General features: G+C 48.3%; 1 protein-coding gene across 1 annotated transcript in view; it reads left to right on the top strand.

The window, feature by feature from the left end:
* The first annotated feature begins 1,541 nt into the window (after window positions 1–1,541).
* The window catches only part of pter (phosphotriesterase related), a 54,089-nt gene continuing 35,431 nt past the window's right edge, over window positions 1,542–20,199 (top strand). Inside the window, exons 1-2 of the mRNA XM_072508599.1 lie at window positions 1,542–1,705; window positions 2,081–2,527. Of these exons, the coding sequence (XP_072364700.1) occupies window positions 2,096–2,527 (432 nt within the window). The 5' untranslated portion in view covers window positions 1,542–1,705; window positions 2,081–2,095. The remainder of the gene's footprint in view (window positions 1,706–2,080; window positions 2,528–20,199) is intronic.

Below are 20,199 nucleotides of genomic sequence, written 5' to 3'. Positions count from 1 at the left end.
GCCTTACTGAAGTCCATATAGACAACATCCACTGCCCTACCTGCATCAATCATCTTTGTGACCTCCTCGAAAAACTCTATCAAGTTAGTGAGACACGACCTCCCCTTCACAAAACCATGCTGCCTCTCACTAATACGTCCATTTAATTCCAAATGAGAGTAGATCCTGTCTCGAAGAATTCTCTCCAGTAATTTCCCTACCACTGAAGTAAGGCTCACCGGCCTGTAGTTCCCTGGATTATCCTTGCTACCCTTCTTAAAACAGAGGAACAACATTGGCTATTCTCCAGTCCTCCGGGACATCACCTGAAGACAGTGAGGATCCAAAGATTTTGTCAAGGCCTCAGCAATTTCCTCTCCAGCCTCCTTCAGTATTCTGGGGTAGATCCCATCAGCCCTGGGGACTTATCTACCTTAATATTTTTTAAGACGCCCAACACCTCGTCTTTTTGGATCTCAATGTGACCCAGGCTATCTACACACCCTTCTCCAGACTCAACATCTACCAATTCCTTCTCTTTGGTGAATACTGATGCAAAGTATTCATTTAGTACCTCGCCCATTTCCTCTGGCTCCACACATAGATTCCCTTGCCTATCCTTCAGTGGGCCAACCCTTTCTCTGGCTACCCTCTTGCTTTTTATGTACGTGTAAAAAGCCTTGGGATTTTCCTTAACCCTGTTTGCCAATGACTTTTCGTGACCCCTTCTAGCCCTCCTGACTCCTTGCTTAAGTTCCTTCCTACTTTCCTTATATTCCACACGGGCTTCGTCTCTTCCCAGCCTTTTAGCCGTGACAAATGCCTCCTTTTTCTTTTTGACGAGGCCTACAATATCTCTCGTTATCCAAGGTTCCTGAAAATTGCCGTATTTATCCTTCTTCCTCACAGGAACATGCCGGTCCTGTATTCCTTTCAACTGCCACTTGAACGCCTCCCACATGTCAGATGTTGATTTGCCCTCAAACATCCGCCCCCAATCTATGTTCTTCAGTTCCTGCCTAATATTGTTATAATTACCCTTCCCCCAATTTAGCACATTCACCCTAGGACCACTCTTATCCTTGTCCACCAGCACTTTAATAAATGATAAACCCCAGGCTGTTCGAAGTGGGGGAGTCAGTGATGGTAATGCCACTGAATGTCAAGGGACAATGGTTTGATTCTCTCTTATTGGAGATGGTCATTCCCTGGCACTTTGTGGGGCGCAAATGTTACTTGCCACCTGTCAGCCCAAGCCTGGATGTTGTCCAGGTCTTGCTGGATTTGCATTACTGCCTCTGTATCTGAGGAGTCGCGAATGATGCTGAACATTGTGCAGTCATCTGCAAACATCCCCACTTCTGACCTTATATCGGAAGGAAGTTCATGGATGAAGCAACTGAGGAATATTTACTTCCAGGTATAACTTACTGCACACATACATTATCAAATTACATACACCCACACACAAACTAAAGCACATAAACAGTAGCTGGGTCGACTCGTCCCTGGTGCAAAATCTAGATACAGGAAAAGCTTAAGGGGCAAAGTGCAGCAAGAACCTCGCGAGAGTGTGAGCAGCAGCGATCGCGGAAGAGAAGCCGGGACTAGTGATTGACAAGACTGGACTTTCAACCGGGAGACTGGGCATTGGACCTTGAACAGGCAGACTGGTGATTGACAGCAAGATAGCACCTCGACTCATGCAATTGTTGTACCGACTGGGGTATGGATTTCAGACATTAATAGAGCTACTGGTTTTTTTTAAATTAAAGATTGTTTGTAATCTTACTCAGCTCAGTTGATAATGCAAAGCTGCAGTGTCCGGCAAAACTAAAAGAATGACACTATTTGTTTGCACTTACTTTCTCTCTCTCCACGGGGCTGTTCTGAGAGTTAGCGAGATTATCACGTGTGCTTTAATCTGCAGCTCGCAAAGGTTGTTAAAACTCCGGTGTCAGCGTTACTTTTGCAGCCGCCCTGTGACTTTAAACTGTTCCTTCTGAAATGTGCAGAGTTCAGCATGGCCTCTCTCTCTCACTAGTGGAGACGGGCCGGTAAACAAGCTACAGCTCATCGATTGTTGCTCTTCCGTTTTCAGGTGCAGTTGAAGACCATGCAGGAGCTGAGTGGGAAGGTTCAGACTGTGCGGGGTCTGATCGATCCCGGGCAGATGGGCCGTACCCTGACCCACGAGCACTTGACCATGTCTTTTGCTTTCTGTTACTCGCCGCCACCCCCGGGCCAAGAGGCGTGCTCCGAAATGCCCATGGTCATGAAGAACTTATACTGGTTCAAACAGCACCCATACAGTCACCGGGGCAATCTGCTGCTGAACGAGGAGGTCGAGGCGGTCAAAGAGGAACTCGTGCATTTTAAGGAAGTGGGCGGTGGAACCATGGTGGAGAACACGACAGCCGGGATCTGCCGGGATGTGAAGACGCTCCGGCGCCTTTCCCAAGAAACCGGAGTTCACATCATTTCTGGGGCAGGTTTCTACGTGGGTGAAACACACTCCCGTGAAACGCAGAACTCGACCGTGGAGAAGGTGAGTGTTTATAACTGGGGTGGAATCAGGGCCATGGGCCTTATGATTGGTACAAACATCCGCTTGTTTTTATCCCCAATTGCGTTTGTTGCGAGACAGAAAACCAACAGCACTGACCAGGTGGGGTATAATAATAATCTTTATTGTCACAAATAGGCTGACATTAACACTGTAAGAAGTCTTCCAACACTAGGTTAAAGTCCAACAGGTTTGTGCTGCGCTTGGAAAGCTAGTGATTTACTGTCCCCACCCCAGTCCAACGCTGGGACCTCCACATCATGGCTACATTAACACTGCAATGAAGTTACCGTGAAAAGCCCCTAGTCGCCACATTCCAGCGCCTGTTCGGTTACACAGAGGGAGAATTCAGAATGTCCAAATTACCTAACAGCAGGTCTTTCGGGACTTGTGGGAGGAAACCGGAGCACCCGGAGGAAACCCACGCAGACACTGGGAGAATGTGTAGACTCCGCACAGACAGTGACCCAAGCTGGGAATCGAACCTGGGACCCTGGAGCTGTGAAGTAACAGTGCTAACCACTGTACTACCGTGCCTCCCGATGGGTGGTCCACACCAAACAGTCATCTTTCCTTGAGGAATTTTCAATATCAAAACATGAGTTTTCACCCAGAGCAAGGTTTCCTTTAAACTTCTGCAGGGCATGGGAAAAGGGAGAATTAATCATACTGTCCCCTTTCCTTCACGCCTACAACCCTCAATAGATTCACTGGGCCACATGGTCAACAGCCTCAACACGCTGATCTTAAGGCAACACAAACCAGCTGTGAAACCAATCGACCTGTCCCAGTGAGACCTGAAATAAATGGATAACAAACATATTATCAGAAATAATTGAAGTATTATCAGACAGGTAAAGTTCTGCCACATTTCACAATTATTGTTGTTCCTCTGTTTAAGAAGGGTAGCAAGGATAATCCAGGGAACTACAGGCTGGTGAGCCTTGCTTCAGTGGTAGGGAAATTACTGGAGAGAATTCTTCGAGACAGGATCTACTCCCATTTGGAAGCAAATGGACGTATTAGTGAGAGGCAGCATGGTTTTGTGAAGGGGAGGTCGTGTCTCACTAACTTGATGGAGTTTTTCGAGGAGGACACAAAGATGATTGATGCAGGTAGGGCAGTGGATGTTGTCTATATGGACTTCAGTAAGGCCTTTGACAAGGTCCCTCATGGTAGACTAGTACAAAAGGTGAAGTCACACGGGATCAGGGGTGAGCTGGCAAGGTGGATACAGAACTGGCTAGGTCATAGAAGGCAGAGAGTAGCAATGGAAGGATGCTTTTCTGATTGGAGGGCTGTGACCAGTGATGTTTCACAGGGATCATTGCTGGGACTTTTGCTCTTTGTAGTGTATATATAAATGATTTGGAGGAAAATGTAACTGGTCTGATTAGTAAGTTTGCAGACGACACAAAGGTTGGTGGAATTGCGGATAGCGATGAGGACTGTCTGAGGATACAGCAGGATTTAGATTGTTTGGAGACTTGGGTGGAGAGATGGCAGATGGAGTTTAATCCGGAGAAATGTGAGGTAATGCATTTTGGAAGGTCGAATGCAGGTAGGGCATATACAGTGAATGGTAGAACCCTCAAGAGTATTGAAAGTCAAAGAGATCTAGGAGTACAGGTCCACAGGTCATTGAAAGGGGCAACACAGGTGGAGAACATAGAACATAGAAAATACAGCACAGAACAGGCCCTTCGGCCCACGATGTTGTGCCGAACCTTTGTCCTAGATTAATCATAGATTATCGTTGAATTTACAGTGCAGAAGGAGGCCATTCGGCCCTTTGAGTCTGCACCGGCTCTTGGAAAGAGCACCCTACCCAAACTCAACACCTCCGCCCAACACCAAGGGCAATTTGGACATTAAGGGCAATTTATCATTGGCCAATTCACCTAACCCGCACATCTTTGGACTGTGGGAGGAAACCGGAGCACCCGGAGGAAACCCACGCAGACACGGGGAGGACGTGCAGACTCCGCACAGACAATGACCCAAGCTGGAATCGAACCTGGGACCATGGATCTGTGAAGCAATTGTGCTATCCACAATGCTACCGTGCTGCCCTTGAGAACAAAAAAATCGACACTATATCATTTTACCGTAATCCATGTACCTATCCAATAGCTGCTTGAAGGTCCCGAATGTTTCCGACTCAACTACTTCCACAGGCAGTGCATTCCATGCCCCCACTACTCTCTGGGTAAAGAACCTACCTCTGATATCCCTCCTATATCTTCCACCTTTCACCTTAAATTTATGTCCCCTTGTAATGGTTTGTTCCACCCGGGGAAAAAGTCTCTGACTGTCTACTCTATCTATTCCCCTGATCATCTTATAAACCTCTATCAAGTCGCCCCTCATCCTTCTCCGTTCTAATGAGAAAAGGCCTAGCACCCTCAACCTTTCCTCGTAAGACCTACTCTCCATTCCAGGCAACATCCTGGTAAATCTTCTTTGCACCTTTTCCAGAGCTTCCACATTCTTCCTAAAATGAGGCGACCGAAACTGTACACAATACTCCAAATGTGGCCTTACCAAAGTTTTGTACAGCTGCATCATCACCTCACGGCTCTTAAATTCAATCCCTCTGTTAATGAACGCGAGCACACCATAGGCCTTCTTCACAGCTCTATCCACTTGAGTGGCAACTTTCAAAGATGTATGAACATAGACCCCAAGATCTCTCTGCTCCTCCACATTGCCAAGAACTCTACTGTTAACCCTGTATTCCGCATTCATATTTGTCCTTCCAAAATGGACAACCTCACACTTTTCAGGGTTAAACTCCATCTGCCACTTCTCAGCCCAGCTCTGCATCCTATCTATGTCTCTTTGCAACCGACAACAGCCCTCCTTACTATCCACAACTCCACCAATCTTCGTATCGTTGCAAATTTACTGACCCACCCTTCAACTCCCTCATCCAAGTCATTAATGAAAATCACAAACAGCAGAGGACCCAGAACTGATCCCTGCGGTACGCCACTGGTAACTGGGATCCAGGTTGAATATTTGCCATCCACCACCACTCTCTGACTTCTATCGGTTAGCCAGTTCGTTATCCAACTGGCCAAATTTCCCACTATCCCATGCCTCCTTACTTTCTGCATAAGCCTACCATGGGGAACTTTATCAAATGCCTTACTAAAATCCATGTACACTACATCCACTGCTTTACCTTCATCCACATGCTTGGTCACCTCCTCAAAGAATTCAATAAGATTTGTAAGGCAAGACCTACCCCTCACAAATCCGTGCTGACTATCCCTAATCAAGCAGTGGCTTTCCAGATGCTCAGAAATCCTATCCTTCAGTACCCTTTCCATTACTTTGCCTACCACCGAAGTAAGACTAACTGGCCTGTAATTCCCAGGGTTATCCCTAGGAGAAGGTAGTCAAGAAGGCATACGGCATGCTTGCCTTCATTGGCCGGGACATTGAGTATAAGAATTGGCAAGTCATGTTGCTGCTGTATAGAACCTTAGTTAGGCCACACTTGGAGTATAGTGTTCAATTCTAGTCGCCACACTACCAGAAGGATGTGGAGGCTTTAGAGAGGGTGCAGAAGAGATTTACCAGAATGTTGCCTGGTATGGAGGGCATTAGCTATGAGGAGCGGTTGAATAAACTCGGTTTGTTCTCACTGGAACGAAGGAGGTTGAGGGGCGACCTGATAGAGGTCAACAAAATTATGAGGGGCATAGACAGAGTGGACAGTCAGAGGCTTTTCCCCAGGGTAGAGGGGTCAATTACTAGGGGGCATAGGTTTAAGGTGAGAGGGGCAAGGTTTAGAGTAGATGTACGAGGCAAGTTTTTTTACGCAGAGGGTAGTGGGTGCCTGGAGCTCGCTACCGGAGGAGGTGGTGGAAGCAGGGACGATAGTGACATTTAAGGGGCATCTTGACAAATACATGAATAGGAAGGGAATAGAGGGATTCGGACCCAGGAAGTGTAGAAGATTGTAGTTTAGTCGGGCAGCATGGTTGGCACGGGCTTGGAGGGCCGAAGGGCCTGTTCCTGTGCTGTACATTTCTTTGTTCTTTGTTCTTTGTATTAACAAAATGGAGAGAAACCTCTCCAGCAGCAACCAAACTTTTCTTGGCACAAGGAATAAAAGTATCTCTGAAGAAATCTTGGCGTTTGATAAAGGACCACATAACAGGTTTATGGAAAACAATAGAAGCATTAAATGGTAGTGTTAACTTGAATATGTAACGGACAAAGGACTAGTAGTCAGAGAGTAGTGGGAATGGATAGAACATAGAACAATACAGCACAGAACAGGCCCTTCAGCCCTCGATGTTGTGCCGGGCCTTGTCCGAAACCAAGATCAAGCTATCCCACTCCCTGTCATTCTGGTGTGCTCCATGTGCCTATCCAATAACCGCTTGAAAGTTCCTAAAGTGTCCGACTCCACTATCACAGCAGGCAGTCCATTCCACACCCTAACCACTCTCTGAGTAAAGAACCTACCTCGGACATCCCTCCTATATCTCCCACCCCGAACCTTATAGTTATGCCCCCTTGTAACAGCTACATCCACCCGAGGAAATAGTCTCTGAACGCCCACTCTATCTATCTCCCTCATCATCTTATAAACCTCTATTAAGTCGCCTCTCATCCTCCTCCGCTCCAAAGAGAAAAGCCCTAACTCCCTCAAACTTTCCTCATAAGACCTACCCTCCAAACCAAGCAGCATCCTGATAAATCTCCTTTGCACCCTTTCCAATGCTTCCACATCCTTCCTATAGTGCGGTGACTAGAACTGCACACAATACTCCAAATGTGGTCTCACCAGGGTCATGTACAGTTGCAGCATAACCCCACGGCTCTTAAACTCAAGTCCCCTGGAAAGAAACACTAACACACTGTAGGCCTTCTTCACGGCACTATCCACTTGAGTGGCAGCCTTCAGAGATCTGTGGACATGAACCCCAAGATCTCTCTGTTCCTCCACATTCCTCAGAGCCCTGCCGTTGACCCTGTAATCCGCATTCAAATTTTTCGCACCAAAATGAATCACCTTGCACTTATCAGGGTTAAACTCCATCTGCCATTTTTCGGCCCAGCTCTGCATCCTATCAATGTCTCTTTGCAGCCTACAACAGCCCTCCACCTCATCCACTACTCCACCAATCTTGGTGTCATCAGCAAATTTACTGACCCACCCTTCAACCCCCTCCTCCAAGTCATTGATAAAAATCACAAATAGCAGAGGACCCAGCACTGATCCCTGTGGTACACTGCTGGTAACTGGTCTCCAGCCTGAAAATTTTCCATCCAACACCACTTCTATGTGATAGTATATCCCTCAACCGGGACCTGGGATTCATGTTGCATTACATTCATCCCCCACCATCTGGCCTGCAAAATCCTACCAACTGTCCTGGCTTGACACAATTCACACCTCTTTAACCTGGGGTTACCCCATCTCAGGATCGGTAAAGATTTAATCACCTGCTAATGCTTGCATTCCAAGCATTGTCTGGCATCTTTGAATCTGTCTATATATATATATATATATATATATATATATATATATGTTTCTGGAACATACCTCTTCATTCACCTGAGGAAGGAGCAGCTCTCCGAAAGCTAGTGACATCGAAACAAACCTGTTGGACTTTAACCTGGTGTTGTAAGACTTCTTACTGTGCTCACCTCAGTCCAACGCCGGCATCTCCACACCACTTCTATGTGATAGCCAGTTATTTATCCAATTTGTCAAATTTCCCTCTATCCCACACCTCCTTACTTTCCTCATGAGCCGACCACTGGGAATCTTATCAAACGCCTTACTAAAATCCATGTATACGACATCAACTGCTCTACCTTCATCTACAAACTTAGTTACCTCCTCAAAGAATTCAATCAAATTTGTGAGGCAAGACTTACCCTTCACGAATCCGTGTTGACTATCCCGGATCAAGCTGCATCTTTCCAAATGGTCATAAATCCTATCCTTCAGGACCTTTTCCATTAACTTACCGACCACCATGCTTATCTGACTGCAGTGAAGTATGCATTGGGATCTTCCAAGGTTTGGTATTAGGACCATTATATTACTTGTTATGTACAAATGCATGGACTTGCAATAGGGAATATTGAAGTTTTCAGATGATATCAAATTTGTCATTGTATTCAATAACCAGGAGAGAATGAGTAGCAGATAAGGTGGTTAAGAAAGTAAATTGGATGCTTTGTTTTTTTTAAAAGGGTGTTGAATATTAAAAGAACAAAATCGCAATAAACCTTTAAGAGTTTCTGGCTAGGCCTCAGCTGGAGTATTGTGCATAATTCGAGACACCAATCGACAGCAAGAGAGTACAGAGAAGGCTTACAAGATGATTCTATGGACTTCCACAAGTCTGATATTTGCACTTGAACACCAAATGCAGTGTTGATTCCAAGGTGCACCAAATACACATGGTATGAAAGCAGTGTTGGTAAATAATCTTTTATTATGTTTCTCTAGAGCACGTCACTTCTGAGTGTAACAGATAGTTAATTGGATCCTGGAGATAACAATGTTCAGCTGACCAAACTGCTACTCTTGATGGAGTTGATCTATGCCATGAATGTAAATAGGTTATGACAGGTGTAAGGAATTTGGTAAATTAGCGAGGTTAAGACAAAATGAGATGAAAACAAAATAACAGACAAGTACAAGACTAGCAGTCATCTAACGGAATAATGATTTGATTTGCCTAGTAACAAGATTAGCAGGCATTTACAGACAGAGGTTTGAATGGCCATATCAGAAATATTGTTTACCAGAGATCAGGGGGCTATACAAATGATAACTTCAAAAGGCAAGGAATTTTAAAGATGTAGACAGGGCGGGATACAAAGAGACTGAACAGGATAACTGCTAGCCCCTCATTGGGGAAGGAAGCTAGTTCTCCATCCAACAGTCAGGCACACCAGTTCCATCTATCATCTGAGCCAAGGAGGCTTGTTCCAACAAACATTTAGATGCCAAACTATTGTCCCGATTGCTATGGACTTCGTAGCTAATGAACCATTCAGGTTGTCACTTTGTTCAAATATAGCTGCAGAGAAAATCAGTTTGAAGTGCATTATTTTAATCTCAAGTGCAACTGGTAGGGAGATGATTTTCAGTGGGGCTATAAAATCAGCAGGAATAGTTCAGCCTCCCATTACACTGCCCACCCAATATCCCTTTCAGCGCCGATTCTCATCTTTTGGAGATGGTAAACTGGTGGGAATAGATCATGGAGTGCACAACGGGCAGCCAATTCCCTGCTGCCAGTTTTTAACCTCACCAATCTGCCCCATGTAATAGTTGAATACGTCATTGAGTCTTCAGTGTGTGCACTAAACACAGTCTAGATGAGCATTTCTGGAGGGTGAACTTCGTGAAATCCCATCACTTTGAGAAATCCACTTCTGTCATGTGCTGCCTTCACCTTGATGAAGGCTACCCACCTTCTCACCAACTACACCATGACATCTTGGTATATCTGTATATCACTACCTTCCAACCTCACCTCATGGTTCTGCTTAGCCCATTACAGCACCTTCTCCTTCATCTGGTAGCTGTAAAAGCAACCTATCACAGCTCTAGGTGGCTCATTGGCCCGTGGCTTCGGCCAGAGAGACCGGTGTGCCCCATCAAGCTTGAAGGGGAGGGTTCTTCCTCCACCCCCAACAGCTGCCCAAACATTGCTGAAAAGTACTCTGTCGGCCTCGGGTCCTCCATACCCTCTGGCAGCCCCACAATACGTTCAGCTGCCGGGACCATTTCCCAGATCCTCCAACCTTTGCTCTCAGGCCCTTATTCCTGTCCTCCACCTTCAACAGCTCGGCTTCCAAAGACGAGAGCTGGCCGCTGTGCCTCGAGAGTGCTGCCTCCACCTCATTTAACGCCTCACCATGCTCCCGCAACATCTCCGACGTCTTCCCAATCGCCTCTCTCATTGGGGCCAACGAGTCTTCCACGGACTGCTTAAGACTCTCCAGCATTTCCCTCATATGCTTGTTGAACTGCTTCTCAAACTCCACCACCATCACCTCCACCAATGCTTCCTTCGTGACCAGAGAGCTCAAGTCTGCCATCTTTCCCCCCCACCGCACTCCTCACTGAACTCAAACCTGCTGGCGGACTGACGCTCGCACCTTACTTCAAAGTATTCTTTGGCTTTAGACATCCTTTCATAACCAACAATCAATTTGTTTCCAATCAAATTTTCCTCAAAAGGTGGGTGGAGAAGGCCAAAAACCAAGGACTCTGGTGGAAGCAATCCAACATGCGACCTCCTCCTACATATCGCCCCTATGTGTTCTCCTAATGCCAAATATTAAATGTTCTTCTCATGTACAATTATAGTAACACATAGAATTGAAAGGATTCGGGAACAGAGGAGCACTAATCATCAAGGGATTTTAATTGAATATCCTTGTCCTATTGAGCTCAGGAACCTGACCAAATCAGTTCCTCATCTGAACGATACAGAGTTGAAATGAGAACCATGAAAGAATAGCAACGTAAAATATCATTGTTTGATGTAGATCACTGTCACCAGGTTACTGCAGATGGCCCATAACTGTCATTGCGACCCTGTAGCTGTAGTGTGGTGCTCACTGAATGTGTGTGTGGATTTACAGATTGTGTTTTATGACCCATCTCTCTCCTCCAGTTGACTATAGCTCCAGGAAGGCATTAAGGAAATGTGCATTTTATTTCACAGATGATAGTTGCACTGGTAAGAACTCAATCACCACCATGAAATAGTCTTGTTCATGACACTGAAGTAAAGGTCAGCACAGAAACATGGGCATTTAATTACACTTTTAGAATTGACTAAAGACGATCCTTGGCAGACAGCAGGTTCTGAAGATGCATTTTATTGACCTACTGGTGCAATAACGCTGCAAATTCTTTCTTTACCTGTCCAGTGTAGCCACCATACAATCTACAACAGCTTCTCCAAATCTTGAAAGGTTACTTAGTGTGCCACCAGATGTCATCATTGGCAGCTTCTTATTTCTCACTAGTGTTATTCCTCGTTGTAACCTCTTTGGTTGCCTAAGACGATGAAGACAAAGTCATAGTGAATTTGGGAGAGGTGTAGCAAAGTTAGAGTTGACAACAATGTGGATGAAGTAGTCAAAGACGTTTGGGGTGAGGTAAAGTTAGAGAGGCAATATCTCCTAAGTGGAAGTGACTCGTCTTGGCGATAGACAGGATACCCTTTTTGATTTGTATCTTGGAGCCAAGTAGCAAATAATGATTGCGTAGAGTTATGCTGAACTTGAATAGATATTCAGGAAGGTGAAAGAATCAGGTCAAGATGTAGCAATTATGCAGGAAACTAAATGGGATGTCATCATTCTTTTCAATGTTGAATGCAAAGAATTCTGGTTTATTAGCTAGGCAGCCGAACAACATAGCAAAATTTGAAGTATCACAGGTAAAGTAGCAAATAATCATTGACCTACACATGGAACTTGGCTCCATACTTCTAGATGAGGCCAATGAGGGACCACATCAGAGAAGCCATTGCAGGTGGGATGCTGACTACATTGTACAAGTAAAGATTTGTATTTTTATAGGAACTTTAAAAACCTTGGGATTTACCAAAACACTTCCAACTTATGGATTATATTTGGCAGGCCATAAAAGTTTTCTCAGCAAACACAGCAGACAATTTGTACACGGGAAGAATGTTATGCAAGCAACAATAAGATTAAATGTAAGTCCAGATCCATGTGAGTGCAGTGCCAAGGAGGTAAACCATGGATGAGAGAAGTGGAGGAGAGTGTTGTGGTTGATCATTTTGAAGGCAACAAAATAACAACTCCTAATTAATTAGAATGTTATTGGTGATGTTGAGCATGGGGATATTAATGAAGTGGATGGGATGCAATAAGAGCTGCTGTGGGGGTTAAGCACACAGGAGGGTGGCGCACAGTTAGGTGGTAATAACAGACATCAAACTTTTAGATGGTAATAACAGACATCAAACTTTTAGAGAGTAAAGGAAGATTGTCAATGGGGCAACGGTTTGAGCATTAAAAAAAAAAAACAATTGGGTGATTGTGGTGGCTTCAAAAAGAAGAGAGGAAATATTTCCTGAGGAAGAGCAGTGGATGATGCCTGAGGACTGAGGAGAGATAACTGAATAACCAGAGTCCAGGAAATAAGAGATTGATCACATGGAAGAGCGACATTTGGTGAGAGCTGGGTGAAAATAGGAGAGAAGCTCTAGTTTGGTATGTTTTAAACGGGTGGGGGTGAACTGTGAGTGGTTATGGAGGACACAGAGGTTGTAGGAAGCTGGAGTTAGATGTGTGAATGCCGGAACCCTGTAAATAGACTCGAAGGAGGTCGCTTCTAGTTTGGAAGGTTGTGATTTCCTTTATTCCCACGACTGATTCTAGAATAATGAGGTGGTTTTAATGTGAAGAAGGAAAGGCATTATTTTTCCAGGTCATAGAATCCTAGAAAAGTTACAGCACAGAAGGAGGCTATTCAGCCCACCTTGTCCATGCCCGCCCGTAGACACGCAGGTGCCCTCTCTGATCCCACCTTCCCGGCCCATGGCCCTGCAGCTTACAACACTTAACGTGCAGATCCAGGTACTTTTTTTAAAAAAGTTCAGGGTCTCTGCAACAACCACCAACTTGGGCAGTGGATTCCAGACTCCCACTACCCTCTGCGTTAAAAAATTCCTCCTCATGTTCCCTCTACACCTCCTGCCACTTATCTTAAATCTATGTCCCCTGGTTCTAGAATTTTCCATTATGGGAAACCATTTTATCCTGTCCACTCTATCTCTTCCCATCATAATTTTGTGCACCTCAATTAAGTCACCGCACAGTCTAAAGGAAAATAACCCCAACATCTCCTCGTAGCTACACTTTTCTAGCCCTGGAAACATTCTGTAAACCTCTTATGCGCTCTCTCCAGAGCAGTTACATCCTTCCTGTAATGTGGTGACTAAAACGACACACAATACTCCACTTGTGGCTTCACCAGAGTTTTATACAATTCCAACATTATATCCTTACTTTTATATTCTATACCTCTGTCAATGAAGGTATATGTTTTCTTAATAACCTTGTCTACTTGAACTGCTGTCTTTAGGGGCCTGTGTACTTGTACACCAAGATCTCTCACTTCATCTACCCCTCTTAGTATATTCCCATTTATTGTGTACTCCCTATAACTATTTGACCTCACTAAATGCATGATCACACACTTCTGTGTTAAATTCCATCTGCCACAGGGCAGCACGGTGGCGCAGTGGGTAGCACTGCTGCCTCACGGCGCCGAGGTCCCAGGTTCGATCACGGCACCGGGTCACTGTCTGTGTGGAGTTTGCATATTCTCCCTGTGTTTGCGTGGGTTTCGCCCCCTCAACCCAAAGATGTGGAGGCGAGGTCAATTGGCCACGTTAAATTTCCCCTTAATTGAAAAAAATTAATTGGGTCCTCTAAAATTAAAAAAGAAATTCCTTCTGCCACTTTATCGCCAACACCATCTATCCATGTACATCATTCTGGAGATTGTAGCTACCTTCTAGACTGTTCACCACTCGGCCAATCTTTGTGTCATCTGCAAATTTCCAAATCATGCTCCCCACATTCACATCCAAATTGTCAATATATAACACAAACAGTAAGGGTCCCAACACCGTTCCCTGTGGAACACCACTTGAGTCAACTTTCCAATTGCAAGGGCATCCATCGCCATTACCTTTGTTTTCTGTTACTCAGCCAACATTTTATCCAGTTCACCACATTGCCCTGTATCCCATCGGCTTTCACTTTCTTGACCCATCTGCCACATGGGACTTTGTCAAATGCCTTGCTAAAATCCATGTACACAACATCCACTGCACTACCTTCATCAACCCTTCTCATTACTTCCTTAAATAATTCAATCAAATTTGTGAGGCAAGACCTTCCTTTAACAAATCCATGCTGACTATCTCTGACTAGTCCACGCCTTCCTATGTGACAGTTAATCCTATAGAACCTTTGGATACAGAACTGGCTAGGCCATAGAAGGCAGAGGGTAGCAATGGAGGGATGCTTTTCTAATTGGAGGGCTGTGACCAGTGGTGTTCCACAGGGATCAGTGCTGGGACCTTTGCTCTTTGTAGTATATATAAATGATTTGGAAGAAAATGTAACTGGTCTGATTAGTAAGTTTGCAGACGACACAAAGGTTGGTGGAATTGCGGATAGCGATGAGGACTGTCTGAGGATACAGCAGGATTTAGATTGTCTGGAGACTTGGGCGGAGAGATGGCAGATGGAGTTTAACCTGGACAAATGTGAGGTAATGCATTTTGGAAGGGCTAATGCAGGTAGGGAATATACAGTGAATGGTAGAACCCTCAAGAGTATTGAAAGTCAAAGAGATCTAGGAGTACAGGTCCACAGATCACTGAAAGGGGCTACACAGGTGGAGAAGGTAGTCAAGAAGGCATACGGCATGCTTGCCTTCATTGGCCGGGGCATTGAGTATAAGAATTGGCAAGTCATGTTGCAGCTGTATAGAACCTTAGTTAGGCCACACTTGGAGTATAGTGTTCAATTCTGGTCGCCACACTACCAGAAGGATGTGGAGGCTTTAGAGAGGGTGCAGAAGAGATTTACCAGAATGTTGCCTGGTATGGAGGGCATAAGCTATGAGGAGCGATTGAATAAACTCGGTTTGTTCTCACTGGAACGAAGGAGGTTGAGGGGCGACCTGATAGAGGTATACAAAATTATGAGGGGCATAGACAGAGTGGATAGTCAGAGGCTTTTCCCCAGGGTAGAGGGGTCAATTACTAGGGGGCATAGGTTTAAGGTGAGAGGGGCAAAGTTTAGAGTAGATGTACGAGGCAAGTTTTTTACGCAGAGGGTAGTGGGTGCCTGGAACTCACTACCGGAGGAGGTAGTGGAGGCAGGGACGATAGGGACATTTAAGGGGCATCTTGACAAATATATGAATAGGATGGGAATAGAAGGATATGGACCCAGGAAGTGTAGAAGATTGTAGTTTAGTCGGGCAGTATGGTCGGCACGGGCTTGGAGGGCCGAAGGGCCTGTTCCTGTGCTGTACATTTCTTTGTTCTTTGTTAACCCTTGTACCGACCCTCTCAAGGCGAATTTTACCCTCTCCAATTTAATGAACCCTGCCATATCGCTGATCCAGGATTCCACGCTTGGGGGCCTCGTATCTTTCCACTGAAGGAGAATCCTTCGCCGGGCTACCAGGGACGCAAAGGCCAGAATTCCGGCCTCTTTCGCCTCCTGCACTCCCGGCTCCTCTGCCACCCCAAAAATTGCGAGCCCCCAGCCTGGTTTGACCCTGGATCCTACCACCCTCGACATCGTCCTCGCTACGCCCTTCCAAAATTCCTCCAGCGCTGGGCATGCCCAGAACATGTGAGCACCTAACACACCTGTCCTCACCCCCAAAGAACCTGCTCATCCTTGTCCCGGTCATGTGTGCCCTGTGCAGCACCTTAAACTGTATGAGGCGGAGCCTCACGCATGAATAGAAAGGGTTCACCCTCCCTAGGGCATCTGCCCACGTCCCCTCTTTGATCTCCTCTCCCAACTCCTCCTCCCACTTACCTTTCAGCTCCACCACCGAGGCCGCCTCCTCCTCCTGCATCACCTGGTAAGTTTCCGAGATCTTCCCCACTCCCACCCACCCCCCCCGAGAGCACCCTGTCCTGTACTGTGTGTGGCAGTAGCCGTGGGAATTCCACCACCTGCCGTCTGGCAAACGCCCTTACCTGTAAGTGCCTGAAGGTTCCCCGGGGGGAGCCCGTACTTCTCCTCCAGCTCACCCAAGCTCGCGAACGTCCCGTCGACAAACAGGTCCCCCAACTTTCGTATGCCTGCCCTTGCCACCCCGAAAACCCTCCACCTGTTCTTCCTGGGGCGAACCGGTGGTTCCCCCGTAATGGGGTCCACGCCGAGGCCCTAACTTCCCCCCTATGCAGCCTCCACTGCCCCCAAATTTTGAGGGCCGCCACCACCACCGGGCTCGTGGTATACCTCCTTGGAGGGAGCGGCAGCGGCGCCGTTGCCAGCGCCCCCAGACTCGTACCCACACAGGACGCCGTCTCCAGCCTCTTCCATGCAGCCCCCTCCCCCTCCATCACCCACTTGCGCACCATTATCACATTGGCGGCCCAGTAGTACCCACAGAGGTTGGGCAGCGCCAGCCCCCCCCCCTATCTCTACTCCGCTCCAGAAACACCCTCGGAGTCCCTCGCGCCCACACAAACCCCATTATACTCCTGTTAACCCGCCTGAAAAAAGCCTTCGGGATAAACACGGGGAGGCATTGGAACAGGAACAAAATCCTTGGGAGCACCGTCATTTTGATTGACTGCACCCTACCCGCCAGGGACAGCGGCAACGCGTCCCACCTCTTGAACTCGTCCTCCATTTGCTCCACCAGCCTTGTAAAGTTAAGCCTATGCAGGGCCCCCCAGCTCCTGGCCACCTGGACCCCCAAATATCTGAAACTCCTCTCCGCCCTTTTTAGTGGGAGCTCGCCAATCCCCCTCTCCTGGTCCCCGAGCTGAACTACGAACAGCTCGCTCTTCCCCATATTGAGCTTGTACCCCGAAAAAGTCCCGAATTCCCTAAGGATCCTCATTACCTCTGGCATTCCTCCCACCGGGTCCGCCACATACAGCAGCAGGTCGTCCGCATAAAGCGACACCCTATGCTCCTCCCCACCCCGCACCAACCCCGTCCAGTTCCTCGACTCTCTCAGTGCCATAGCCAGGGGTTCAATCGCCAGTGCAAAGAGCAGGGGGGACAGGGGACACCCCTGTCTCGTCCCTCGGTGCAACCGAACGTACTCGGACCTCCTCCTATTTGTGGCCACACTCGCCATCGGGACCTCGGACAACAGCCTAACCCACCTGACAAACCCCTCCCCAAACCCGAACCTCTTCAGCACCTCCCACAGGTACCCCCACTCTACCCTATCGAAGGCTTTCTCAGCGTCCATCGCCACCACTATCTCCGCCTCCCCCTCCCTCGCTGGCATCATGATAACGTTCAAAAACCTCCGCACATTCGCGTTCAACTGTCTCCCCTTCACAAACCTCGTCTGGTCTTCATGGATGATCTGCGGCACACAATCCTCAATCCTCGTGGCTAAGACCTTCGCCAGCACCTTGGCATCTACATTTAGCAAGGAAATCGGTCTGTAAGACCCACATTGCAGGGGATCCTTGTCCCGTTTCAGGATCAAGAAGATCAGTGCCCGGGACATCGTCGGGGGTAAAGCCCCCCCTCCCTTGCCTCATTAAAGGTCCTAACTAACAGCGGGCCCAACAGGTCCATATATTTTTTATAGAACTCGACCGGGAAACCGTCCGGCCCCGGTGCCTTCCCCGCCTGCATGCTTCCTATCCCTTTGATCAGCTCCTCCAGCCCAATCGGGGCCCCCAGTCCCGCCACCAGTCCCTCTTCCACCTTTGGAAACCTCAATTGGTCCAGGAAACGGCCCATCCCTCCCTCCTCCCGTGGGGGCTCGGATCGGTACAATTCCTCGTAGAAGTCCCTGAAGACCCCATTGATGCCAACCCCACTCCGCACCACGCTCCCTCCCCTGTCCTTAACTCCCCCGATCTCCCTAGCTGCGTCCCGCTTCCGAAGCTGATGCGCCAGCATCTGGCCTGCCTTTTCCCCATACTCGTAGACCGCCCCCTGGGCCTTCCACCTGCACCTCCGCCTTCCTGGTGGTCACCAGGTCGAATTCGGCCTGGAGGCTGCGCCTCTTCCTCAACAATCCTTCCTCAGGTTCTTCCGCATACCTCCTGTCTACCCTCACCATCTCCCCCACCAGCCTTTCCCTCTCCCCCCGCTCCCTCCGCTCCTTGTGGGCCCTGATGGAGATCAGCTCTCCCCTCACCACCGCCTTCAGTGTCTCCCATACCATCCCCACTCGGACCTCCCCGTTGTCGTTGGTCTCCAAGTACCTCTCTATACTTCCTCGAACCCGCTCGCTCACCTCCTCGTCCGCCAACAGCCCCACCTCCAAGCGCCACAACGCGCGCTGGTCCCTCTCCTCCCCCATCTCCAAGTCCACCCAATGCGGGGCGTGGTCCGAAATGGCTATTGCCGAATACTCGGTATCCTCTACTCTTGCTATCAGCGCCCTACTCAAAATGAAAAAGTCGATTCGAGAATAAGCCTTATGGACATGTGAGAAAAATGAAAATTCCCTAGCCCCCGGCCTTGCAAATCTCCAAGGGTCCACCCCTCCCATTTGGTCCATAAATCCCCTCAACACTCTAGCCGCCGCCGGCTTCCTACCCGTCCTAGACCTGGAGCGATCCAGTGCAGGGTCCAAAACCGTGTTAAAGTCTCCCCCCATTATCAGGGCCCCCACTTCCAAGTCTGGGATCCGATGTTCCCTGCAACTTACCACTTACCAGTATGTACCTAACGCCATTATCTGCCACAATGCTCGACGCCTCGAATAACACCTTCTTTCCCACCAAGATCGCCACCCCTCGATTTTTGGCATCTAGCCCCGAGTGAAACACCTGACCTACCCACCCTTTCCTCAGTCATACCTGGTCTGCCACCTTCAGGTGTGTCTCCTGGAGCATAACCACATCCGCCTTGAGCCCCTTCAGGTGTGCGAACACGCGGGCCCGCTTAACCGGCCTATTCAGTCCCCTTACATTCCAGGTTATCAGCCTGATTAGGGTGCTACCCGCCCACTCCCCCGCTGAGTAGCCATGACCCCTCCTCGGCCAGCCACGCGTCCGCACCCCACACCCGACCCGTTCCCCGCAGCGGCATACCCCCGTCTCGACTCACCCCACTCGCTCCAGCTCCTCCTTGATCTTAGCAGCAGCAACTCGATTCCACCCCACCCCCACCCGGGCTAGGACCCATCCTAGCTGGTTTACTCCCCCCATTGCACTTCCGCAAGTCAGCTGACTCCTGCTGACCCCGGCCACTCCCACCTCCCCTTCGACTCCCCCCATTGTGTGGCACACCCTCCTCTCCCCCTCTGTTCTAAGCGCAGGAAACAATCCTCGCTTCCCCGGCCCGGTCCTACCCCCCACCCCAGTCTTCGGCGCGGGAAAAAAAAATCCCGCGCTCTCCACCTACCAGGCCCCGCCACCAACCAAAACCGTGCCCAACCCGCCCCATCCACCCTCCCCAACCCGAAAGAGAAAAACACAGAGAAAAAGAAACCCAAAACAATGCAAAGGCCCTCTTTCCCCACCCCCCCCCCCCCCCGAACCAAAAATAGGCATAACATATCCACCACAGTCCCCATTCGCCCATCCCGACCCTCAGTCTGTGTCCAGCTTCTCGGCCTGAACAAAGGCCCACGCCTCCTCCAGAGACTCAACATAATGGTGCCGGTCCTTGTAGGTAACCCACAATCGCGCCGGCTGCAACATGCCAAACTTCACCCCCTTCCTGTGCAGCACCGCCTTCACTCGATTGTACCCAGCCCTCCTCTTCGCCACCTCCGTACTCCAGTCCTGATATATCCGAACCTCCGCGTTCTCCCACCTGCTCCTCCTCCTCTCCTTGGCCCACCTGAGCACATACTCCCGATCAGCGAACCGATGGAACCGCACCAGCACCGCCTGCGGAGGCTCGTTAGCCTTGGGTCTCCTCGC

Source organism: Scyliorhinus torazame, chromosome 6 (genome assembly GCF_047496885.1).
Source record: "Scyliorhinus torazame isolate Kashiwa2021f chromosome 6, sScyTor2.1, whole genome shotgun sequence".
In the NCBI taxonomy this organism is placed as follows: Eukaryota; Metazoa; Chordata; class Chondrichthyes; order Carcharhiniformes; family Scyliorhinidae; genus Scyliorhinus; species Scyliorhinus torazame.
The sequence above is the reverse complement of the archived record's forward strand: the minus strand, read 5'-3'. Positions and strand labels throughout refer to the sequence as shown.